The sequence below is a fragment of the Salvelinus alpinus genome, chromosome 9 (assembly GCF_045679555.1).
Source record: "Salvelinus alpinus chromosome 9, SLU_Salpinus.1, whole genome shotgun sequence".
NCBI lineage: Eukaryota > Metazoa > Chordata > Actinopteri > Salmoniformes > Salmonidae > Salvelinus > Salvelinus alpinus.
In genome coordinates this window covers 79,833,949-79,861,223 of record NC_092094.1, presented here as the reverse complement: position 1 = coordinate 79,861,223, position 27,275 = coordinate 79,833,949, and the positions used below count along the sequence as shown (strand labels likewise).

Here is a 27,275-nt window from a genome sequence, read left to right as displayed (position 1 = left end):
AGATACTGGGGTAGTTTACCCAGCTAGTTATACACTCTACTACTGGGCTAGATACTGGGGTAGTTTACCCAGCTAGTTATAAACTCTACTACTGGGCTAGATACTGGGGTAGTTTACCCAGCTAGTTATGCACTCTACTACTGGGCTAGATACTGGGGTAGTTTACCCAGCTAGTTATACACTCTACTACTGGGCTAGATACTGGGGTAGTTTACCCAGCTAGTTATACACTCTACTACTGGGCTAGATACTGGGGTAGTTTACCCAGCTAGTTATACACTCTACCACTGGGCTAGATACTGGGGTAGTTTACCCAGCTAGTTATACACTCTACCACTGGGCTAGATACTGGGGTAGTTTACCCAGCTAGTTATACACTCTACTACTGGGCTAGATACTGGGGTAGTTTACCCAGCTAGTTATACACTCTACCACTGGGCTAGATACTGGGGTAGTTTACCCAGCTAGTTATACACTCCCCTACTGGGCTAGATACTGGTGTAGTTTACCCAGCTAGTTATACACTCCCCTACTGGGCTAGATACTGGGGTAGTTTACCCAGCTAGTTATACACTCTACCACTGGGCTAGATACTGGGGTAGTTTACCCAGCTAGTTATACACTCTACTACTGGGCTAGATACTGGGGTAGTTTACCCAGCTAGTTATACACTCCCCTACTGGGCTAGATACTGGGGTAGTTTACCCAGCTAGTTATACACTCTACCACTGGGCTAGATACTGGGGTAGTTTACCCAGCTAGTTATACACTCTACCACTGGGCTAGATACTGGGGTAGTTTACCCAGCTAGTTATACACTCTACCACTGGGCTAGATACTGGGGTAGTTTACCCAGCTAGTTATACACTCTACTACTGGGCTAGATACTGGGGTAGTTTACCCAGCTAGTTATACACTCCCCTACTGGGCTAGATACTGGGGTAGTTTACCCAGCTAGTTATACACTCCCCTACTGGGCTAGATACTGGGGTAGTTTACCCAGCTAGTTATACACTCTACCACTGGGCTAGATACTGGGGTAGTTTACCCAGCTAGTTATACACTCTACCACTGGGCTAGATACTGGGGTAGTTTACCCAGCTAGTTATACACTCTACTACTGGGGTAGATACTGGGGTAGTTTACCCAGCTAGTTATACACTCCCCTACTGGGCTAGATACTGGGGTAGTTTACCCAGCTAGTTATACACTCCCCTACTGGGCTAGATACTGGGGTAGTTTACCCAGCTAGTTATACACTCTACCACTGGGCTAGATACTGGGGTAGTTTACCCAGCTAGTTATACACTCTACCACTGGGCTAGATACTGGGGTAGTTTACCCAGCTAGTTATACACTCTACTACTGGGCTAGAAACTGGGGTAGTTTACCCAGCTAGTTATACACTCTACCAATGGGCTAGATACTGGGGTAGTTTACCCAGCTAGTTATACACTCTACCGCTGGGCTAGATACTGGGGTAGTTTACCCAGCTAGTTATAGACTCTACTACTGGGCTAGATACTGGGGTAGTTTACCCAGCTAGTTATACACTCTACCACTGGGCTAGATACTGGGGTAGTTTACCCAGCTAGTTATACACTCTACCACTGGGCTAGATACTGGGGTAGTTTACCCAGCTAGTTATACACTCCCCTACTGGGCTAGATACTGGGGTAGTTTACCCAGCTAGTTATACACTCTACCACTGGGCTAGATACTGGGGTAGTTTACCCAGCTAGTTATACACTCTACCACTGGGCTAGATACTGGGGTAGTTTACCCAGCTAGTTATACACTCTACCACTGGGCTAGATACTGGGGTAGTTTACCCAGCTAGTTATACACTCTACCACTGGGCTAGATACTGGGGTAGTTTACCCAGCTAGTTATACACTCTACCACTGGGCTAGATACTGGGGTAGTTTACCCAGCTAGTTATACACTCTACCACTGGGCTAGATACTGGGGTAGTTTACCCAGCTAGTTATACACTCTACTACTGGGGTAGATACTGGGGTAGTTTACCCAGCTAATTATACACTCCCCTACTGGGCTAGATACTGGGGTAGTTTACCCAGCTAGTTATACACTCTACTACTGGGGTAGTTTACCCAGCTAGTTATACACTCTACCACTGTGCTAGATACTGGGGTAGTTTACCCAGCTAGTTATACACTCTACTACTGGGGTAGATACTGGGGTAGTTTACCCAGCTAGTTATACACTCTACCACTGGGGTAGATACTGGGGTAGTTTACCCAGCTAGTTATACACTCTACTACTGGGCTAGATACTGGGGTAGTTTACCCAGCTAGTTATACACTCTACTACTGGGCTAGATACTGGGGTAGTTTACCCAGCTAGTTATACACTCTACTACTGGGCTAGATACTGGGGTAGTTTACCCAGCTAGTTATGCACTCTACTACTGGGGTAGATACTGGGGTAGTTTACCCAGCTAGTTATACACTCTACTACTGGGCTAGATACTGGGGTAGTTTACCCAGCTAGTTATACACTCTACTACTGGGCTAGATACTGGGGTAGTTTACCCAGCTAGTTATACACTCTACCACTGGGCTAGATACTGGGGTAGTTTACCCAGCTAGTTATACACTCCCCTACTGGGCTAGATACTGGGGTAGTTTACCCAGCTAGTTATACACTCCCCTACTGGGCTAGATACTGGGGTAGTTTACCCAGCTAGTTATACACTCTACCACTGGGCTAGATACTGGGGTAGTTTACCCAGCTAGTTATACACTCTACCACTGGGCTAGATACTGGGGTAGTTTACCCAGCTAGTTATACACTCTACCACTGGGCTAGATACTGGGGTAGTTTACCCAGCTAGTTATACACTCTACTACTGGGGTAGATACTGGGGTAGTTTACCCAGCTAGTTATACACTCCCCTACTGGGCTAGATACTGGGGTAGTTTACCCAGCTAGTTATACACTCCCCTACTGGGCTAGATACTGGGGTAGTTTACCCAGCTAGTTATACACTCTACCACTGGGCTAGATACTGGGGTAGTTTACCCAGCTAGTTATACACTCTACCACTGGGCTAGATACTGGGGTAGTTTACCCAGCTAGTTATACACTCTACTACTGGGCTAGAAACTGGGGTAGTTTACCCAGCTAGTTATACACTCTACCAATGGGCTAGATACTGGGGTAGTTTACCCAGCTAGTTATACACTCTACCGCTGGGCTAGATACTGGGGTAGTTTACCCAGCTAGTTATAGACTCTACTACTGGGCTAGATACTGGGGTAGTTTACCCAGCTAGTTATACACTCTACCACTGGGCTAGATACTGGGGTAGTTTACCCAGCTAGTTATACACTCTACCACTGGGCTAGATACTGGGGTAGTTTACCCAGCTAGTTATACACTCCCCTACTGGGCTAGATACTGGGGTAGTTTACCCAGCTAGTTATACACTCTACCACTGGGCTAGATACTGGGGTAGTTTACCCAGCTAGTTATACACTCTACCACTGGGCTAGATACTGGGGTAGTTTACCCAGCTAGTTATACACTCTACCACTGGGCTAGATACTGGGGTAGTTTACCCAGCTAGTTATACACTCTACTACTGGGGTAGATACTGGGGTAGTTTACCCAGCTAATTATACACTCCCCTACTGGGCTAGATACTGGGGTAGTTTACCCAGCTAGTTATACACTCTACTACTGGGGTAGTTTACCCAGCTAGTTATACACTCTACCACTGGGCTAGATACTGGGGTAGTTTACCGAGCTAGTTATACACTCTACCACTGTGCTAGATACTGGGGTAGTTTACCCAGCTAGTTATACACTCTACTACTGGGGTAGATACTGGGGTAGTTTACCCAGCTAGTTATACACTCTACCACTGGGGTAGATACTGGGGTAGTTTACCCAGCTAGTTATACACTCTACTACTGGGCTAGATACTGGGGTAGTTTACCCAGCTAGTTATACACTCTACTACTGGGCTAGATACTGGGGTAGTTTACCCAGCTAGTTATGCACTCTACTACTGGGGTAGATACTGGGGTAGTTTACCCAGCTAGTTATACACTCTACTACTGGGCTAGATACTGGGGTAGTTTACCCAGCTAGTTATACACTCTACTACTGGGCTAGATACTGGGGTAGTTTACCCAGCTAGTTATACACTCTACCACTGGGCTAGATACTGGGGTAGTTTACCCAGCTAGTTATACACTCCCCTACTGGGCTAGATACTGGGGTAGTTTACCCAGCTAGTTATACACTCCCCTACTGGGCTAGATACTGGGGTAGTTTACCCAGCTAGTTATACACTCTACCACTGGGCTAGATACTGGGGTAGTTTACCCAGCTAGTTATACACTCTACTACTGGGGTAGATACTGGGGTAGTTTACCCAGCTAGTTATACACTCCCCTACTGGGCTAGATACTGGGGTAGTTTACCCAGCTAGTTATACACTCTACCACTGGGCTAGATACTGGGGTAGTTTACCCAGCTAGTTATACACTCTACCACTGGGCTAGATACTGGGGTAGTTTACCCAGCTAGTTATACACTCTACCACTGGGCTAGATACTGGGGTAGTTTACCCAGCTAGTTATACACTCTACCACTGGGCTAGATACTGGGGTAGTTTACCCAGCTAGTTATACACTCTACCACTGGGCTAGATACTGGGGTAGTTTACCCAGCTAGTTATACACTCCCCTACTGGGCTAGATACTGGGGTAGTTTACCCAGCTAGTTATACACTCTACTATTGGGGTAGTTTACCCAGCTAGTTATACACTCTACTACTGGGGTAGTTTACCCAGCTAGTTATACACTCTACTACTGGGCTAGATACTGGGGTAGTTTACCCAGCTAGTTATACACTCTACCACAGGGCTAGATACTGGGGTAGTTTACCCAGCTAGTTATACACTCTACTACTGGGGTAGATACTGGGGTAGTTTACCCAGCTAGTTATACACTCTACTACTGGGCTAGATACTGGGGTAGTTTACCCAGCTAGTTATACACTCTACTACTGGGCTAGATACTGGGGTAGTTTACCCAGCTAGTTATACACTCCCCTACTGGGCTAGATACTGGGGTAGTTTACCCAGCTAGTTATACACTCCCCTACTGGGCTAGATACTGGGGTAGTTTACCCAGCTAGTTATACACTCTACTACTGGGCTAGATACTGGGGTAGTTTACCCAGCTAGTCATACACTCTACTACTGGGCTAGATACTGGGGTAGTTTACCCAGCTAGTTATACACTCTACTACTGGGCTAGATACTGGGGTAGTTTACCCAGCTAGTTATGCACTCTACTACTGGGCTAGATACTGGGGTAGTTTACCCAGCTAGTTATACACTCTACTACTGGGCTAGATACTGGGGTAGTTTACCCAGCTAGTTATACACTCTACTACTGGGCTAGATACTGGGGTAGTTTACCCAGCTAGTTATACACTCTACCACTGGGCTAGATACTGGGGTAGTTTACCCAGCTAGTTATACACTCTACCACTGGGCTAGATACTGGGGTAGTTTACCCAGCTAGTTATACACTCTACTACTGGGCTAGATACTGGGGTAGTTTACCCAGCTAGTTATACACTCTACCACTGGGCTAGATACTGGGGTAGTTTACCCAGCTAGTTATACACTCCCCTACTGGGCTAGATACTGGTGTAGTTTACCCAGCTAGTTATACACTCCCCTACTGGGCTAGATACTGGGGTAGTTTACCCAGCTAGTTATACACTCTACCACTGGGCTAGATACTGGGGTAGTTTACCCAGCTAGTTATACACTCTACTACTGGGCTAGATACTGGGGTAGTTTACCCAGCTAGTTATACACTCCCCTACTGGGCTAGATACTGGGGTAGTTTACCCAGCTAGTTATACACTCTACCACTGGGCTAGATACTGGGGTAGTTTACCCAGCTAGTTATACACTCTACCACTGGGCTAGATACTGGGGTAGTTTACCCAGCTAGTTATACACTCTACCACTGGGCTAGATACTGGGGTAGTTTACCCAGCTAGTTATACACTCTACTACTGGGGTAGATACTGGGGTAGTTTACCCAGCTAGTTATACACTCCCCTACTGGGCTAGATACTGGGGTAGTTTACCCAGCTAGTTATACACTCCCCTACTGGGCTAGATACTGGGGTAGTTTACCCAGCTAGTTATACACTCTACCACTGGGCTAGATACTGGGGTAGTTTACCCAGCTAGTTATACACTCTACCACTGGGCTAGATACTGGGGTAGTTTACCCAGCTAGTTATACACTCTACTACTGGGCTAGATACTGGGGTAGTTTACCCAGCTAGTTATACACTCTACCACTGGGCTAGATACTGGGGTAGTTTACCCAGCTAGTTATACACTCTACCACTGGGCTAGATACTGGGGTAGTTTACCCAGCTAGTTATACACTCCCCTACTGGGCTAGATACTGGGGTAGTTTACCCAGCTAGTTATACACTCTACCACTGGGCTAGATACTGGGGTAGTTTACCCAGCTAGTTATACACTCTACTACTGGGGTAGATACTGGGGTAGTTTACCCAGCTAGTTATACACTCCCCTACTGGGCTAGATACTGGGGTAGTTTACCCAGCTAGTTATACACTCTACCACTGGGCTAGATACTGGGGTAGTTTACCCAGCTAGTTATACACTCTACCACTGGGCTAGATACTGGGGTAGTTTACCCAGCTAGTTATACACTCTACTACTGGGGTAGATACTGGGGTAGTTTACCCAGCTAATTATACACTCCCCTACTGGGCTAGATACTGGGGTAGTTTACCCAGCTAGTTATACACTCTACTACTGGGGTAGATACTGGGGTAGTTTACCCAGCTAGTTATACACTCCCCGACTGGGCTAGATACTGGGGTAGTTTACCCAGCTAGTTATACACTCTACTACTGGGCTAGATACTGGGGTAGTTTACCCAGCTAGTTATACACTCTACCACTGGGCTAGATACTGGGGTAGTTTACCCAGCTAGTTATACACTCTACCACTGGGCTAGATACTGGGGTAGTTTACCCAGCTAGTTATACACTCTACTACTGGGCTAGATACTGGGGTAGTTTACCCAGCTAGTTATACACTCTACCACTGGGCTAGATACTGGGGTAGTTTACCCAGCTAGTTATACACTCCCCTACTGGGCTAGATACTGGTGTAGTTTACCCAGCTAGTTATACACTCCCCTACTGGGCTAGATACTGGGGTAGTTTACCCAGCTAGTTATACACTCTACCACTGGGCTAGATACTGGGGTAGTTTACCCAGCTAGTTATACACTCTACTACTGGGGTAGATACTGGGGTAGTTTACCCAGCTAGTTATACACTCCCTTACTGGGCTAGATACTGGGGTAGTTTACCCAGCTAGTTATACACTCTACCACTGGGCTAGATACTGGGGTAGTTTACCCAGCTAGTTATACACTCTACCACTGGGCTAGATACTGGGGTAGTTTACCCAGCTAGTTATACACTCTACCACTGGGCTAGATACTGGGGTAGTTTACCCAGCTAGTTATACACTCTACTACTGGGGTAGATACTGGGGTAGTTTACCCAGCTAGTTATACACTCCCCTACTGGGCTAGATACTGGGGTAGTTTACCCAGGTAGTTATACACTCCCCTACTGGGCTAGATACTGGGGTAGTTTACCCAGCTAGTTATACACTCTACCACTGGGCTAGATACTGGGGTAGTTTACCGAGCTAGTTATACACTCTACCACTGGGCTAGATACTGGGGTAGTTTACCCAGCTAGTTATACACTCTACTACTGGGGTAGATACTGGGGTAGTTTACCCAGCTAGTTATACACTCTACTACTGGGCTAGATACTGGGGTAGTTTACCCAGCTAGTTATACACTCTACTACTGGGCTAGATACTGGGGTAGTTTACCCAGCTAGTTATGCACTCTACTACTGGGCTAGATACTGGGGTAGTTTACCCAGCTAGTTATGCACTCTACTACTGGGTTAGTTTACCCAGCTAGTTATACACTCTACTACTGGGGTAGATATTGGGGAAGTTTACCCAGCTAGTTATACACTCTACTACTGGGCTAGATACTGGGGTAGTTTACCCAGCTAGTTATACACTCCACTACTGGGCTAGATACTGGGGTAGTTTACCCAGCTAGTTATACACTCTACTACTGGGCTAGATACTGGGGTAGTTTACCCAGCTAGTTATACACTCCCCTACTGGGCTAGATACTGGGGTAGTTTACCCAGCTAGTTATACACTCTACTACTGGGGTAGATACTGGGGTAGTTTACCCAGCTAGTTATACACTCCCCGACTGGGCTAGATACTGGGGTAGTTTACCCAGCTAGTTATACACTCTACTACTGGGCTAGATACTGGGGTAGTTTACCCAGCTAGTTATACACTCTACTACTGGGCTAGATACTGGGGTAGTTTACCCAGCTAGTTATACACTCTACTACTGGGCTAGATACTGGGGTAGTTTACCCAGCTAGTTATACACTCTACCACTGGGCTAGATACTGGGGTAGTTTACCCAGCTAGTTATACACTCTACCACTGGGCTAGATACTGGGGTAGTTTACCCAGCTAGTTATACACTCTACTACTGGGCTAGATACTGGGGTAGTTTACCCAGCTAGTTATACACTCTACCACTGGGCTAGATACTGGGGTAGTTTACCCAGCTAGTTATACACTCCCCTACTGGGCTAGATACTGGGGTAGTTTACCCAGCTAGTTATACACTCCCCTACTGGGCTAGATACTGGGGTAGTTTACCCAGCTAGTTATACACTCTACCACTGGGCTAGATACTGGGGTAGTTTACCCAGCTAGTTATACACTCTACTACTGGGGTAGATACTGGGGTAGTTTACCCAGCTAGTTATACACTCCCCTACTGGGCTAGATACTGGGGTAGTTTACCCAGCTAGTTATACACTCTACCACTGGGCTAGATACTGGGGTAGTTTACCCAGCTAGTTATACACTCTACTACTGGGGTAGATACTGGGGTAGTTTACCCAGCTAGTTATACACTCCCCTACTGGGCTAGATACTGGGGTAGTTTACCCAGCTAGTTATACACTCTACCACTGGGCTAGATACTGGGGTAGTTTACCCAGCTACTTATACACTCTACTACTGGGGTAGATACTGGGGTAGTTTACCCAGCTAGTTATACACTCCCCTACTGGGCTAGATACTGGGGTAGTTTACCCAGCTAGTTATACACTCTACCACTGGGCTAGATACTGGGGTAGTTTACCCAGCTAGTTATACACTCTACCACTGGGCTAGATACTGGGGTAGTTTACCCAGCTAATTATACACTCTACCACTGGGCTAGATACTGGGGTAGTTTACCCAGCTAGTTATACACTCTACCACTGGGCTAGATACTGGGGTAGTTTACCCAGCTAGTTATACACTCTACTACTGGGCTAGATACTGGGGTAGTTTACCCAGCTAGTTATACACTCTACCACTGGGCTAGATACTGGGGTAGTTTACCCAGCTAGTTATAAACTCCCCTACTGGGCTAGATACTGGGGTAGTTTACCCAGCTAGTTATACACTCCCCTACTGGGCTAGATACTGGGGTAGTTTACCCAGCTAGTTATACACTCTACCACTGGGCTAGATACTGGGGTAGTTTACCCAGCTAGTTATACACTCTACTACTGGGGTAGATACTGGGGTAGTTTACCCAGCTAGTTATACACTCCCCTACTGGGCTAGATACTGGGGTAGTTTACCCAGCTAGTTATACACTCTACCACTGGGCTAGATACTGGGGTAGTTTACCCAGCTAGTTATACACTCTACTACTGGGGTAGATACTGGGGTAGTTTACCCAGCTAGTTATACACTCCCCTACTGGGCTAGATACTGGGGTAGTTTACCCAGCTAGTTATACACTCTACCACTGGGCTAGATACTGGGGTAGTTTACCCAGCTAGTTATACACTCTACTACTGGGGTAGATACTGGGGTAGTTTACCCAGCTAGTTATACACTCCCCTACTGGGCTAGATACTGGGGTAGTTTACCCAGCTAGTTATACACTCTACCACTGGGCTAGATACTGGGGTAGTTTACCCAGCTAGTTATACACTCTACCACTGGGCTAGATACTGGGGTAGTTTACCCAGCTAATTATACACTCTACCACTGGGCTAGATACTGGGGTAGTTTACCCAGCTAGTTATACACTCTACCACTGGGCTAGATACTGGGGTAGTTTACCCAGCTAGTTATACACTCTACTACTGGGGTAGATACTGGGGTAGTTTACCCAGCTAATTATACACTCCCCTACTGGGCTAGATACTGGGGTAGTTTACCCAGCTAGTTATACACTCTACCACTGGGCTAGATACTGGGGTAGTTTACCCAGCTAGTTATACACTCTACTACTGGGGTAGATACTGGGGTAGTTTACCCAGCTAGTTATACACTCTACCACTGGGGTAGATACTGGGGTAGTTTACCCAGCTAGTTATACACTCTACTACTGGGCTAGATACTGGGGTAGTTTACCCAGCTAGTTATACACTCTACTACTGGGCTAGATACTGGAGTAGTTTACCCAGCTAGTTATACACTCTACTACTGGGCTAGATACTGGGGTAGTTTACCCAGCTAGTTATGCACTCTACTACTGGGCTAGATACTGGGGTAGTTTACCCAGCTAGTTATGCACTCTACTACTGGGGTAGATACTGGGGTAGTTTACCCAGCTAGTTATACACTCTACCACTGGGCTAGATACTGGGGTAGTTTACCCAGCAAGTTATACACTCTACCACTGGGCTAGATACTGGGGTAGTTTACCCAGCTAGTTATACACTCTACCACTGGGCTAGATACTGGGGTAGTTTACCCAGCTAGTTATACACTCTACCACTGGGCTAGATACTGGGGTAGTTTACCCAGCTAGTTATACACTCTACTACTGGGCTAGATACTGGGGTAGTTTACCCAGCTAGTTATACACTCTACCACTGGGCTAGATACTGGGGTAGTTTACCCAGCTAGTTATACACTCTACTACTGGGCTAGATACTGGGGTAGTTTACCCAGCTAGTTATACACTCTACCACTGGGCTAGATACTGGGGTAGTTTACCCAGCTAGTTATACACTCCCCTACTGGGCTAGATACTGGGGTAGTTTACCCAGCTAGTTATACACTCTACCACTGGGCTAGATACTGGGGTAGTTTACCCAGCTAGTTATACACTCTACTACTGGGGTAGATACTGGGGTAGTTTACCCAGCTAGTTATACACTCCCCTACTGGGCTAGATACTGGGGTAGTTTACCCAGCTAGTTATACATTCTACCACTGGGCTAGATACTGGGGTAGTTTACCCAGCTAGTTATACACTCTACCACTGGGCTAGATACTGGGGTAGTTTACCCAGCTAGTTATACACTCTACTACTGGGCTAGATACTGGGGTAGTTTACCCAGCTAGTTATACACTCTACCACTGGGCTAGATACTGGGGTAGTTTACCCAGCTAGTTATACACTCCCCTACTGGGCTAGATACTGGGGTAGTTTACCCAGCTAGTTATACACTCCCCTACTGGGCTAGATACTGGGGTAGTTTACCCAGCTAGTTATACACTCTACCACTGGGCTAGATACTGGGGTAGTTTACCCAGCTAGTTATACACTCTACTACTGGGGTAGATACTGGGGTAGTTTACCCAGCTAGTTATACACTCCCCTACTGGGCTAGATACTGGGGTAGTTTACCCAGCTAGTTATACACTCTACCACTGGGCTAGATACTGGGGTAGTTTACCCAGCTAGTTATACACTCTACTACTGGGGTAGATACTGGGGTAGTTTACCCAGCTAGTTATACACTCCCCTACTGGGCTAGATACTGGGGTAGTTTACCCAGCTAGTTATACACTCTACCACTGGGCTAGATACTGGGGTAGTTTACCCAGCTAGTTATACACTCTACTACTGGGGTAGATACTGGGGTAGTTTACCCAGCTAGTTATACACTCCCCTACTGGGCTAGATACTGGGGTAGTTTACCCAGCTAGTTATACACTCTACCACTGGGCTAGATACTGGGGTAGTTTACCCAGCTAGTTATACACTCTACCACTGGGCTAGATACTGGGGTAGTTTACCCAGCTAATTATACACTCTACCACTGGGCTAGATACTGGGGTAGTTTACCCAGCTAGTTATACACTCTACCACTGGGCTAGATACTGGGGTAGTTTACCCAGCTAGTTATACACTCTACTACTGGGGTATATACTGGGGTAGTTTACCCAGCTAATTATACACTCCCCTACTGGGCTAGATACTGGGGTAGTTTACCCAGCTAGTTATACACTCTACTACTGGGGTAGTTTACCCAGCTAGTTATACACTCTACCACTGGGCTAGATACTGGGGTAGTTTACCGAGCTAGTTATACACTCTACCACTGGGCTAGATACTGGGGTAGTTTACCCAGCTAGTTATACACTCTACTACTGGGGTAGATACTGGGGTATTTTACCCAGCTAGTTATACACTCTACCACTGGGGTAGATACTGGGGTAGTTTACCCAGCTAGTTATACACTCTACTACTGGGCTAGATACTGGGGTAGTTTACCCAGCTAGTTATACACTCTACTACTGGGCTAGATACTGGGGTAGTTTACCCAGCTAGTTATACACTCTACTACTGGGCTAGATACTGGGGTAGTTTACCCAGCTAGTTATGCACTCTACTACTGGGCTAGATACTGGGGTAGTTTACCCAGCTAGTTATGCACTCTACTACTGGGGTAGATACTGGGGTAGTTTACCCAGCTAGTTATACACTCTACCACTGGGCTAGATACTGGGGTAGTTTACCCAGCTAGTTATACACTCTACCACTGGGCTAGATACTGGGGTAGTTTACCCAGCTAGTTATACACTCTACCACTGGGCTAGATACTGGGGTAGTTTACCCAGCTAGTTATACACTCTACCACTGGGCTAGATACTGGGGTAGTTTACCCAGCTAGTTATACACTCTACTACTGGGCTAGATACTGGGGTAGTTTACCCAGCTAGTTATACACTCTACCACTGGGCTAGATACTGGGGTAGTTTACCCAGCTAGTTATACACTCTACTACTGGGCTAGATACTGGGGTAGTTTACCCAGCTAGTTATACACTCTACTACTGGGCTAGATACTGGGGTAGTTTACCCAGCTAGTTATACACTCTACCACTGGGCTAGATACTGGGGTAGTTTACCCAGCTAGTTATACACTCCCCTACTGGGCTAGATACTGGGGTAGTTTACCCAGCTAGTTATACACTCCCCTACTGGGCTAGATACTGGGGTAGTTTACCCAGCTAGTTATACACTCTACCACTGGGCTAGATACTGGGGTAGTTTACCCAGCTAGTTATACACTCTACTACTGGGGTAGATAATGGGGTAGTTTACCCAGCTAGTTATACACTCCCCTACTGGGCTAGATACTGGGGTAGTTTACCCAGCTAGTTATACACTCTACCACTGGGCTAGATACTGGGGTAGTTTACCCAGCTAGTTATACACTCTACCACTGGGCTAGATACTGGGGTAGTTTACCCAGCTAGTTATACACTCTACCACTGGGCTAGATACTGGGGTAGTTTACCCAGCTAGTTATACACTCCCCTACTGGGCTAGATACTGGGGTAGTTTACCCAGCTAGTTATACACTCTACTACTGGGGTAGTTTACCCAGCTAGTTATACACTCTACTACTGGGCTAGATACTGGGGTAGTTTACCCAGCTAGTTATACACTCCCCTACTGGGCTAGATACTGGGGTAGTTTACCCAGCTAGTTATACACTCTACTACTGGGGTAGTTTACCCAGCTAGTTATACACTCTACTACTGGGCTAGATACTGGGGTAGTTTACCCAGCTAGTTATACACTCCCCTACTGGGCTAGATACTGGGGTAGTTTACCCAGCTAGTTATACACTCTACCACTGGGCTAGATACTGGGGTAGTTTACCGAGCTAGTTATACACTCTACCACTGGGCTAGATACTGGGGTAGTTTACCCAGCTAGTTATACACTCTACTACTGGGCTAGATACTGGGGTAGTTTACCCAGCTAGTTATGCACTCTACCACTGGGCTAGATACTGGGGTAGTTTACCCAGCTAGTTATACACTCTACTACTGGGCTAGATACTGGGGTAGTTTACCCAGCTAGTTATACACTCTACCACTGGGCTAGATACTGGGGTAGTTTACCCAGCTAGTTATACACTCTACTACTGGGCTAGATACTGGGGTAGTTTACCCAGCTAGTTATACACTCTACTACTGGGCTAGATACTGGGGTAGTTTACCCAGCTAGTTATACACTCTACCACTGGGCTAGATACTGGGGTAGTTTACCCAGCTAGTTATACACTCCCCTACTGGGCTAGATACTGGGGTAGTTTACCCAGCTAGTTATACACTCCCCTACTGGGCTAGATACTGGGGTAGTTTACCCAGCTAGTTATACACTCTACCACTGGGCTAGATACTGGGGTAGTTTACCCAGCTAGTTATACACTCTACTACTGGGGTAGATAATGGGGTAGTTTACCCAGCTAGTTATACACTCCCCTACTGGGCTAGATACTGGGGTAGTTTACCCAGCTAGTTATACACTCTACCACTGGGCTAGATACTGGGGTAGTTTACCCAGCTAGTTATACACTCTACCACTGGGCTAGATACTGGGGTAGTTTACCCAGCTAGTTATACACTCTACCACTGGGCTAGATACTGGGGTAGTTTACCCAGCTAGTTATACACTCCCCTACTGGGCTAGATACTGGGGTAGTTTACCCAGCTAGTTATACACTCTACTACTGGGGTAGTTTACCCAGCTAGTTATACACTCTACTACTGGGCTAGATACTGGGGTAGTTTACCCAGCTAGTTATACACTCCCCTACTGGGCTAGATACTGGGGTAGTTTACCCAGCTAGTTATACACTCTACTACTGGGGTAGTTTACCCAGCTAGTTATACACTCTACTACTGGGCTAGATACTGGGGTAGTTTACCCAGCTAGTTATACACTCCCCTACTGGGCTAGATACTGGGGGAGTTTACCCAGCTAGTTATACACTCTACCACTGGGCTAGATACTGGGGTAGTTTACCGAGCTAGTTATACACTCTACCACTGGGCTAGATACTGGGGTAGTTTACCCAGCTAGTTATACACTCTACTACTGGGGTAGATACTGGGGTAGTTTACCCAGCTAGTTATACACTCTACTACTGGGCTAGATACTGGGGTAGTTTACCCAGCTAGTTATACACTCTACTACTGGGCTAGATACTGGGGTAGTTTACCCAGCTAGTTATGCACTCTACTACTGGGCTAGATACTGGGGTAGTTTACCCAGCTAGTTATGCACTCTACTACTGGGTTAGTTTACCCAGCTAGTTATACACTCTACTACTGGGGAAGATACTGGGGTAGTTTACCCAGCTAGTTATACACTCCCCTACTGGGCTAGATACTGGGGTAGTTTACCCAGCTAGTTATACACTCCCCTACTGGGCTAGATACTGGGGTAGTTTACCCAGCTAGTTATACACTATACTACTGGGGTAGATACTGGGGTAGTTTACCCAGCTAGTTATACACTCTACTACTGGGCTAGATACTGGGGTAGTTTACCCAGCTAGTTATACACTCTACTACAGGGCTAGATACTGGGGTAGTTTACCCAGCTAGTTATACACTCTACCACTGGGCTAGATACTGGGGTAGTTTACCCAGCTAGTTATACACTCTACCACTGGGCTAGATACTGGGGTAGTTTACCCAGCTAGTTATACACTCTACCACTGGGCTAGATACTGGGGTAGTTTACCCAGCTAGTTATACACTCTACTACTGGGCTAGATACTGGGGTAGTTTACCCAGCTAGTTATACACTCTACCACTGGGCTAGATACTGGGGTAGTTTACCCAGCTAGTTATACACTCCCCTACTGGGCTAGATACTGGGGTAGTTTACCCAGCTAGTTATACACTCCCCTACTGGGCTAGATACTGGGGTAGTTTACCCAGCTAGTTATACACTCCCCTACTGGGCTAGATACTGGGGTAGTTTACCCAGCTAGTTATACACTCTACCACTGGGCTAGATACTGGGGTAGTTTACCCAGCTAGTTATACACTCTACTACTGGGGTAGATACTGGGGTAGTTTACCCAGCTAGTTATACACTCCCCTACTGGGCTAGATACTGGGGTAGTTTACCCAGCTAGTTATACACTCTACCACTGGGCTAGATACTGGGGTAGTTTACCCAGCTAGTTATACACTCTACTACTGGGGTAGATACTGGGGTAGTTTACCCAGCTAGTTATACACTCCCCTACTGGGCTAGATACTGGGGTAGTTTACCCAGCTAGTTATACACTCTACCACTGGGCTAGATACTGGGGTAGTTTACCCAGCTACTTATACACTCTACTACTGGGGTAGATACTAGGGTAGTTTACCCAGCTAGTTATACACTCCCCTACTGGGCTAGATACTGGGGTAGTTTACCCAGCTAGTTATACACTCTACCACTGGGCTAGATACTGGGGTAGTTTACCCAGCTAGTTATACACTCTACCACTGGGCTAGATACTGGGGTAGTTTACCCAGCTAATTATACACTCTACCACTGGGCTAGATACTGGGGTAGTTTACCCAGCTAGTTATACACTCTACCACTGGGCTAGATACTGGGGTAGTTTACCCAGCTAGTTATACACTCTACTACTGGGCTAGATACTGGGGTAGTTTACCCAGCTAGTTATACACTCTACCACTGGGCTAGATACTGGGGTAGTTTACCCAGCTAGTTATACACTCTACCACTGGGCTAGATACTGGGGTAGTTTACCCAGCTAGTTATACACTCCCCTACTGGGCTAGATACTGGGGTAGTTTACCCAGCTAGTTATACACTCCCCTACTGGGCTAGATACTGGGGTAGTTTACCCAGCTAGTTATACACTCTACCACTGGGCTAGATACTGGGGTAGTTTACCCAGCTAGTTATACACTCTACTACTGGGGTAGATACTGGGGTAGTTTACCCAGCTAGTTATACACTCCCCTACTGGGCTAGATACTGGGGTAGTTTACCCAGCTAGTTATACACTCTACCACTGGGCTAGATACTGGGGTAGTTTACCCAGCTAGTTATACACTCTACTACTGGGCTAGATACTGGGGTAGTTTACCCAGCTAGTTATACACTCTACCACTGGGCTAGATACTGGGGTAGTTTACCCAGCTAGTTATACACTCTACTACTGGGCTAGATACTGGGGTAGTTTACCCAGCTAGTTATACACTCTACCACTGGGCTAGATACTGGGGTAGTTTACCCAGCTAGTTATACACTCCCCTACTGGGCTAGATACTGGGGTAGTTTACCCAGCTAGTTATACACTCCCCTACTGGGCTAGATACTGGGGTAGTTTACCCAGCTAGTTATACACTCTACCACTGGGCTAGATACTGGGGTAGTTTACCCAGCTAGTTATACACTCTACTACTGGGGTAGATACTGGGGTAGTTTACCCAGCTATTTATACACTCCCCTACTGGGCTAGATACTGGGGTAGTTTACCCAGCTAGTTATACACTCTACCACTGGGCTAGATACTGGGGTAGTTTACCCAGCTAGTTATACACTCTACCACTGGGCTAGATACTGGGGTAGTTTACCCAGCTAGTTATACACTCTACCACTGGGCTAGATACTGGGGTAGTTTACCCAGCTAGTTATACACTCTACTACTGGGCTAGATACTGGGGTAGTTTACCCAGCTAGTTATACACTCTACCACTGGGCTAGATACTGGGGTAGTTTACCCAGCTAGTTATACACTCCCCTACTGGGCTAGATACTGGGGTAGTTTACCCAGCTAGTTATACACTCCCCTACTGGGCTAGATACTGGGGTAGTTTACCCAGCTAGTTATACACTCTACCACTGGGCTAGATACTGGGGTAGTTTACCCAGCTAGTTATACACTCTACTACTGGGGTAGATACTGGGGTAGTTTACCCAGCTAGTTATACACTCCCCTACTGGGCTAGATACTGGGGTAGTTTACCCAGCTAGTTATACACTCTACCACTGGGCTAGATACTGGGGTAGTTTACCCAGCTAGTTATACACTCTACTACTGGGGTAGATACTGGGGTAGTTTACCCAGCTAGTTATACACTCCCCTACTGGGCTAGATACTGGGGTAGTTTACCCAGCTAGTTATACACTCTACCACTGGGCTAGATACTGGGGTAGTTTACCCAGCTAGTTATACACTCTACCAATGGGCTAGATACTGGGGTAGTTTACCCAGCTAATTATACACTCTACCACTGGGCTAGATACTGGGGTAGTTTACCCAGCTAGTTATAAACTCTACCACTGGGCTAGATACTGGGGTAGTTTACCCAGCTAGTTATACACTCTACTACTGGGGTAGATACTGGGGTAGTTTACCCAGCTAATTATACACTCCCCTACTGGGCTAGATACTGGGGTAGTTTACCCAGCTAGTTATACACTCTACTACTGGGGTAGTTTACCCAGCTAGTTATACACTCTACCACTGGGCTAGATACTGGGGTAGTTTACCGAGCTAGTTATACACTCTACCACTGGGCTAGATACTGGGGTAGTTTACCCAGCTAGTTATACACTCTACTACTGGGGTAGATACTGGGGTAGTTTACCCAGCTAGTTATACACTCTACCACTGGGGTAGATACTGGGGTAGTTTACCCAGCTAGTTATACACTCTACTACTGGGCTAGATACTGGGGTAGTTTACCCAGCTAGTTATACACTCTACTACTGGGCTAGATACTGGGGTAGTTTACCCAGCTAGTTATACACTCTACTACTGGGCTAGATACTGGGGTAGTTTACCCAGCTAGTTATGCACTCTACTACTGGGCTAGATACTGGGGTAGTTTACCCAGCTAGTTATGCACTCTACTACTGGGGTAGATACTGGGGTAGTTTACCCAGCTAGTTATACACTCTACCACTGGGCTAGATACTGGGGTAGTTTACCCAGCTAGTTATACACTCTACCACTGGGCTAGATACTGGGGTAGTTTACCCAGCTAGTTATACACTCTACCACTGGGCTAGATACTGGGGTAGTTTACCCAGCTAGTTATACACTCTACCACTGGGCTAGATACTGGGGTAGTTTACCCAGCTAGTTATACACTCTACTACTGGGCTAGATACTGGGGTAGTTTACCCAGCTAGTTATACACTCTACCACTGGGCTAGATACTGGGGTAGTTTACCCAGCTAGTTATACACTCTACTACTGGGCTAGATACTGGGGTAGTTTACCCAGCTAGTTATACACTCTACCACTGGGCTAGATACTGGGGTAGTTTACCCAGCTAGTTATACACTCTACTACTGGGCTAGATACTGGGGTAGTTTACCCAGCTAGTTATACACTCTACTACTGGGCTAGATACTGGGGTAGTTTACCCAGCTAGTTATACACTCCCCTACTGGGCTAGATACTGGGGTAGTTTACCCAGCTAGTTATACACTCTACTACTGGGGTAGTTTACCCAGCTAGTTATACACTCTACTACTGGGCTAGATACTGGGGTAGTTTACCCAGCTAGTTATACACTCCCCTACTGGGCTAGATACTGGGGTAGTTTACCCAGCTAGTTATACACTCTACCACTGGGCTAGATACTGGGGTAGTTTACCGAGCTAGTTATACACTCTACCACTGGGCTAGATACTGGGGTAGTTTACCCAGCTAGTTATACACTCTACTACTGGGGTAGATACTGGGGTAGTTTACCCAGCTAGTTATACACTCTACTACTGGGCTAGATACTGGGGTAGTTTACCCAGCTAGTTATACACTCTACTACTGGGCTAGATACTGGGGTAGTTTACCCAGCTAGTTATGCACTCTACTACTGGGCTAGATACTGGGGTAGTTTACCCAGCTAGTTATGCACTCTACTACTGGGTTAGTTTACCCAGCTAGTTATACACTCTACTACTGGGGTAGATATTGGGGAAGTTTACCCAGCTAGTTATACACTCTACTACTGGGCTAGATACTGGGGTAGTTTACCCAGCTAGTTATACACTCCACTACTGGGCTAGATACTGGGGTAGTTTACCCAGCTAGTTATACACTCCCCTACTGGGCTAGATACTGGGGTAGTTTACCCAGCTAGTTATACACTCTACTACTGGGCTAGATACTGGGGTAGTTTACCCAGCTAGTTATACACTCTACTACTGGGCTAGATACTGGGGTAGTTTACCCAGCTAGTTATGCACTCTACTACTGGGCTAGATACTGGGGTATTTTACCCAGCTAGTTATGCACTCTACTACTGGGGTAGATACTGGGGTAGTTTACCCAGCTAGTTATACACTCTACCACTGGGCTAGATACTGGGGTAGTTTACCCAGCTAGTTATACACTCTACCACTGGGCTAGATACTGGGGTAGTTTACCCAGCTAGTTATACACTCTACCACTGGGCTAGATACTGGGGTAGTTTACCCAGCTAGTTATACACTCTACTACTGGGCTAGATACTGGGGTAGTTTACCCAGCTAGTTATACACTCTACCACTGGGCTAGATACTGGGGTAGTTTACCCAGCTAGTTATACACTCTACTACTGGGCTAGATACTGGGGTAGTTTACCCAGCTAGTTATACACTCTACTACTGGGCTAGATACTGGGGTAGTTTACCCAGCTAGTTATACACTCTACCACTGGGCTAGATACTGGGGTAGTTTACCCAGCTAGTTATACACTCCCCTACTGGGCTAGATACTGGGGTAGTTTACCCAGCTAGTTATACACTCCCCTACTGGGCTAGATACTGGGGTAGTTTACCCAGCTAGTTATACACTCTACCACTGGGCTAGATACTGGGGTAGTTTACCCAGCTAGTTATACACTCTACTACTGGGGTAGATAATGGGGTAGTTTACCCAGCTAGTTATACACTCCCCTACTGGGCTAGATACTGGGGTAGTTTACCCAGCTAGTTATACACTCTACCACTGGGCTAGATACTGGGGTAGTTTACCCAGCTAGTTATACACTCTACCACTGGGCTAGATACTGGGGTAGTTTACCCAGCTAGTTATACACTCCCCTACTGGGCTAGATACTGGGGTAGTTTACCCAGCTAGTTATACACTCTACTACTGGGGTAGTTTACCCAGCTAGTTATACACTCTACTACTGGGCTAGATACTGGGGTAGTTTACCCAGCTAGTTATACACTCTACCACTGGGCTAGATACTGGGGTAGTTTACCCAGCTAGTTATACACTCTACTACTGGGCTAGATACTGGGGTAGTTTACCCAGCTAGTTATACACTCTACCACTGGGCTAGATACTGGGGTAGTTTACCCAGCTAGTTATACACTCTACCACTGGGCTAGATACTGGGGTAGTTTACCCAGCTAGTTATACACTCTACCACTGGGCTAGATACTGGGGTAGTTTACCCAGCTAGTTATACACTCTACTACTGGGCTAGATACTGGGGTAGTTTACCCAGCTAGTTATACACTCTACCACTGGGCTAGATACTGGGGTAGTTTACCCAGCTAGTTATACACTCTACCACTGGGCTAGATACTGGGGTAGTTTACCCAGCTAGTTATACACTCTACTACTGGGGTAGATACTGGGGTAGTTTACCCAGCTAGTTATACACTCCCCTACTGGGCTAGATACTGGGGTAGTTTACCCAGCTAGTTATACACTCTACCACTGGGCTAGATACTGGGGTAGTTTACCCAGCTAGTTATACACTCTACCACTGGGCTAGATACTGGGGTAGTTTACCCAGCTAGTTATACACTCTACCACTGGGCTAGATACTGGGGTAGTTTACCCAGCTAGTTATACACTCTACTACTGGGGTAGATACTGGGGTAGTTTACCCAGCTAGTTATACACTCCCCTACTGGGCTAGATACTGGGGTAGTTTACCCAGCTAGTTATACACTCTACCACTGGGCTAGATACTGGGGTAGTTTACCCAGCTAGTTATACACTCTACTACTGGGGTAGTTTACCCAGCTAGTTATACACTCTACTACTGGGGTAGTTTACCCAGCTAGTTATACACTCTACTACTGGGGTAGTTTACCCAGCTAGTTATACACTCTACCACTGGGCTAGATACTGGGGTAGTTTACCCAGCTAGTTATACACTCTACTACTGGGGTAGATACTGGGGTAGTTTACCCAGCTAGTTATACACTCCCCTACTGGGCTAGATACTGGGGTAGTTTACCGAGCTAGTTATACACTCTACCACTGGGCTAGATACTGGGGTAGTTTACCCAGCTAGTTATACACTCTACTACTGGGGTAGATACTGGAGTAGTTTACCCAGCTAGTTATACACTCTACCACTGGGGTAGATACTGGGGTAGTTTACCCAGCTAGTTATACACTCTACCACTGGGGTAGATACTGGGGTAGTAGTCCCAGCTAGTTATACACTCTACTACTGGGGTAGATACTGGGGTAGTTTACCCAGCTAGTTATACACTCTACCACTGGGCTAGATACTGGGGTAGTAGTTATAGGCCCTTTTTTTAAACAGACACACAGGCAGCACACCTTCCTTACCTTTTTGCTTTAAGTTACTTTCCAGTGTAATGAAATTTTCATAGAAGATAAAATAAATCTGCGAACAGTTGCTTTCGAAGAAGGTCTTCAATTCACTCTTCTCAATGATATCTGCAAAAGGAAACAGACAAACACACGCCGTCAGATCAATTGTCAACTGCCAGACAAACAAAATACAAGGATTGTTGTTTAGTGAAACTGGCCAAAATGTAAAAATCGCTGCCATTACAGTCTAACAATGAAAGATTCCAGTGAGAAGATTATCCATAATTCTCTCCCATGTCTCAATCAAACATATGTTGTCATACATAAATCAGAAGCTTAAACATCCTTGGTAATTCAACGGCTGTGAGGATTTACATAACAGCACACCAAGGAGTTTGAGAGGGAAAACGTCTAATTAGGCTAGCCCACCATGCTATAAAGAAAGTGGTTAACTCAGTGGATGCTGTCTGTTTAAATGGTTCAGATCATTAAAAAGGGAGGGATACACGTGGCTGAGTGGAGAATGGAATCCCCAAGGAGCATCACTGATGAGCAGGGACATACTGAGGTACAGGGGAGGGCAGAGCCATAGAATTCTAACTGAGAACGTAGGCCTCGCTCTATGAGGACAGGCCCATTACACATCTGTCAATGGGACTTCACTTGCGCAAGCTGTGTCCAATTCCAGAATCTGGGACAACCTTACTTTAACCTACATTCCGTAAAACTCTCTTCCAATCCTCTGCATAACACCTTGATTCAAAGATGTTTTTTTGTTTATTTGTTTGTTAAATTAGTTGAAATGAAACTAATAGCTCACCAAACTGTAAAAGCTCTTAGCCATGTGTGGTGTGTGAGCGGTGCTGTGCTGGTGGTTGAGGGTGATCTGTTATGGAGATGGGGAGAGAGTGTAGAGGTTTCAAGGCCAGGGTCGAGGCATGTTGACCTCAGGTGATGGCTGGGGGAACAGGACCAGCAGCAGTCATACACACACAGTAGGTCTTGGCTAGCTCTAGCCTGCTAGCAGATCTATTCTTCAGATCAACTCCTCTTGTATTCGTTGGCATGCTGAAAACAACATGACAAAGATGACTAAAAAGCACATCGCTCTGCGACCAGGCTAGAATGTCATCATGTTCCTATTAGGATGTAAACCAATTCAGAATCAGGCTTGGCATCAGTCACATAACCTTTCTCTTCCAAGCTACACTCAACTGTGATGAGAACATTTAACAGGGGGAGACTTCTTCCCCCTAATTGAGCAATTAAGATTCACCTTCTGTTGAGGCTCTAGTCTGTCCTGGTCCTCAGTTCTGTTCAATACACCATCAACCACCAGTCAACTGGACGGGGCCCGAACCTAGCCCAGATAGTCTCCAGTAAATGGCTCAGGGGGACTGCTGGAAGCCACTGTGGGACAATGACAGTCTGTCTTGTGATTTATGTTTGCCCCCAGATTAAAACCCTGATAATGATGAATCATGGATATCACCCTGGCAATAGAGTTTGAACCGGTGTTCCATGGATCTGGCCTAAAGTTAAAGGCAAACAACAGCCATCACAGAGTAACTGGTCCTGGATGAGACAGGAGCTGCTCTTGTCCTTATTTCTCAGGCTAATCTGACTGCAGCTCTGATTGAATCGGAATATAGAATAAGGCCTGATATTGGAACGTCCATCACAATCATCTGCAACAGAGTGGAAATGCAGCACCACGTGCAACACAATACGCAATGCTAGGCTAACTATTAAAACCATAATAACAACAAAACGCCAGAAGAAGCAGAGTAGCCCATTTTATACTGCAGTATTCCCATGTGACACTTTTAATATCGGCAGCAAAACAGGGAAAAACACACAGTAGCACATAAATCAGTGAAATGTTGGGACTAGGGAGGGAGAACACAACAAAATGTAGAGCAGAGATGACCATTCTCAAGCCTGCATACTCTTCCTTCAATTACATTCTGCACATCCCCGACCAGCTATAGACAGATTTCCAAATCCTTCAAGCAATGTTTACAAAATAATAGACTACTCGATCAGGTTAAACATTACACTTGACCTGACTGCCCTAAGCCGTGTGCAAAAAACAACAGCACGGCAGATACGTCTCCTTCACACAAAGTGTCATATTTCGCAACAAGGGAAATTCCATTCAGATCCTATTAACACACTGGCATAACACCCTTTCCTGCACACGTTCACTAGCACACTAAGCACTTTCGAAAGATTGTGAATCATTTGGAGGGGGGCTTGACACTGCCTCTCTCCCGACATCCATCCCATCTCCCCCTCTCTCATTTGGCATGCCGGTGCTGGTATGCAGTCACTGAGCTAATCACACAGTCCTTTAAGTTCACACCACGCTGTCATACTTAAAACACACACACCCCTCAGCCCATCAATACAAAACTCAGTGTCTGCTTTAAGTCGTCCGCGTGCTTCCCAGCCAAAACAGTTCGGAACAGTTTGTGCATATATTATGACAACATTTTGTGACGTTTTTGTTCGTTTAGGACTTCAGCAAGGGGTTTTTCGGCTGTTCGGGCACACATTCCCCCCCCCCCCCCCACCTCTCATGGCAAGCCCAAGTCAAACGCCCAAGTCAGTGTCCCCATCGGCAATTGGTCAACCGTAGGAATTCTTCAATAATGTGCCTGCTGTCATTCAACGAGAGATGACTCGACCTCATTCACATTTTGTTCACTTGAGAAATACTGCACCAAACATCCGAGTCAGATGCAAAATTGCGCGACTAAGATATCCTTTGCAAAATTTATGACAGATTTCTTAAAATGACCAGATGAATTCTGACTATTTTCAGGAAGTGTATACTGGCTACGGTGTCTCTTTTTTCAAGTGAAGGTCTTTTAAGGGCGTATATGAGCAACACTAGCCGAGTTGGGGTAGCCGCCAGCCAAACCGAAGCGTGCGGACGCCTTCACAAGACACAACAAATCAGTGGTAGATCTAGGAATAGATCCAATGAGCCAGCCAAAATCATTGAGCATTTTAGCTAGCCTTAGACTACTAGGTCTAATGAATAACTTTCAGGTCTAATAACCTGAAGGTGAAAATACAAAAGGTCTCTATTCAGACAGGGGCTGGAATAATAACACACACACTGTGCTCTGCACCTTACCAGCTCTATTCCAAGTGACGAAAGACAGTACAGACCCAGTACCAAGGGCCAAGGCAGCGCTCTTATCTCAGCACCTCACATGGTCCACTTTTCAGCACTGTTCATTGTGTTGGAGCGCTTCCTGTCTGCCGCTCAGGAATACATGTTGACTCATCAGCAGCAGTACCCACCCACTAACCCACTAGCCTGCTGGGAGAGAACAGGAGAGGAGAGAGGACCAGCAGGCACATCCTCAGGGAAGGAGGGAATCAGGAGGGCTTGAGGGTCGTGTGTGTGTGTGTGTGTGTGTGTGTGTGTGTGTGTGTGTGTGTGTGTGTGTGTGTGTGTGTGAAAGAGGGAGCATAAAAGAGAAAAGAGTGCACGCGTGCAAGCGGCAGGTCATTGGTCAGGTGATAAAGCCATTCCCAGGTCACTTCCTCCCATATTCCTGTCCTACAGCAGTCAGGAGACCCACTAAACCCACTAACCTTTATTGTCCAGGGGGAGTTCTTCTTTGGACAACAAAGTAGCTTCACAGAGTGGCTTAATACACATGGAGTTGTACATACATGCAATAACAAACATGTTGTTCTAACGATTAGCCAACCTGGCTAGTTTGGAAATTGTGTGCTTGGGAAATTGGAATGTGGAACTTCTAGTCAACAACCAACATAGTTTACATGTCTGTCCATTATCAACATCTGAATTTGATAGATTGACCTAGATCTGTGTTTACGCCAATCACTTGAACATGAGGTGGTGTGCGTGCGTATGTGTGTGTGCGTGCGTGCGAGCGTGGAGCTGGGTCATTTCTGTTTAACGTCCTGCATGTCACAGACCCATCAGAGCCTGTCATCCGGCTCTTTCTACCTCGCACACTGCTCTCCATCTGCTCAAATCCCTCTCGCCAGGTTGTGGAGCGTGACGGATGGAGCAAGAGGCAAGTTCACAGAGAAGACGGGACGATTTCTGACAGAGGGAAGAATTCTCAAGAGATCTTCCACACAGACAATACAGTACTGTTGATCTGCTGTTTACACTGGTGCATTTCAATGGACTTCCTTTGCACGGTTAGTGCTTTCATGAGTTTTGGTAGGGCTGTATTGAACCCTGTGGGACCCCCTCCCCCCACTCAATGGGCTCTCGGTTCTCTTGTTGTCATACCGATGGACGTAGCACCGGTTCTGCAGGTACGGAGAATGCAGGAGGCTGATATTATATTGAATCCTTCAGAGAAAATACAACAGCTACAGGATCAACACAGAGCTGAGCTGCCTGACTGCATGGGGAAACAGGAGGGAGAACGTGGCTAACACCAGCCATTCATCTGTCATTTACACACAGCACTGACTGTTACGGCGGATGGATGGATATGTGAGGAGAG

The 27,275-nt window shown here is 46.3% G+C and overlaps 1 protein-coding gene across 3 annotated transcripts in view; it reads right to left on the bottom strand.

The window, feature by feature from the left end:
• The window catches only part of LOC139530699 (ral GTPase-activating protein subunit alpha-2-like), a 198,571-nt gene that overhangs the window by 140,745 nt on the left and 30,551 nt on the right, over nucleotides 1-27,275 (bottom strand). For all 3 annotated transcript variants that reach the window (XM_071327329.1, XM_071327330.1, XM_071327331.1), the window contains exon 2: nucleotides 22,783-22,893. In XM_071327329.1, coding sequence (XP_071183430.1) covers nucleotides 22,783-22,893 — 111 coding nt within the window. The remainder of the gene's footprint in view (nucleotides 1-22,782; nucleotides 22,894-27,275) is intronic.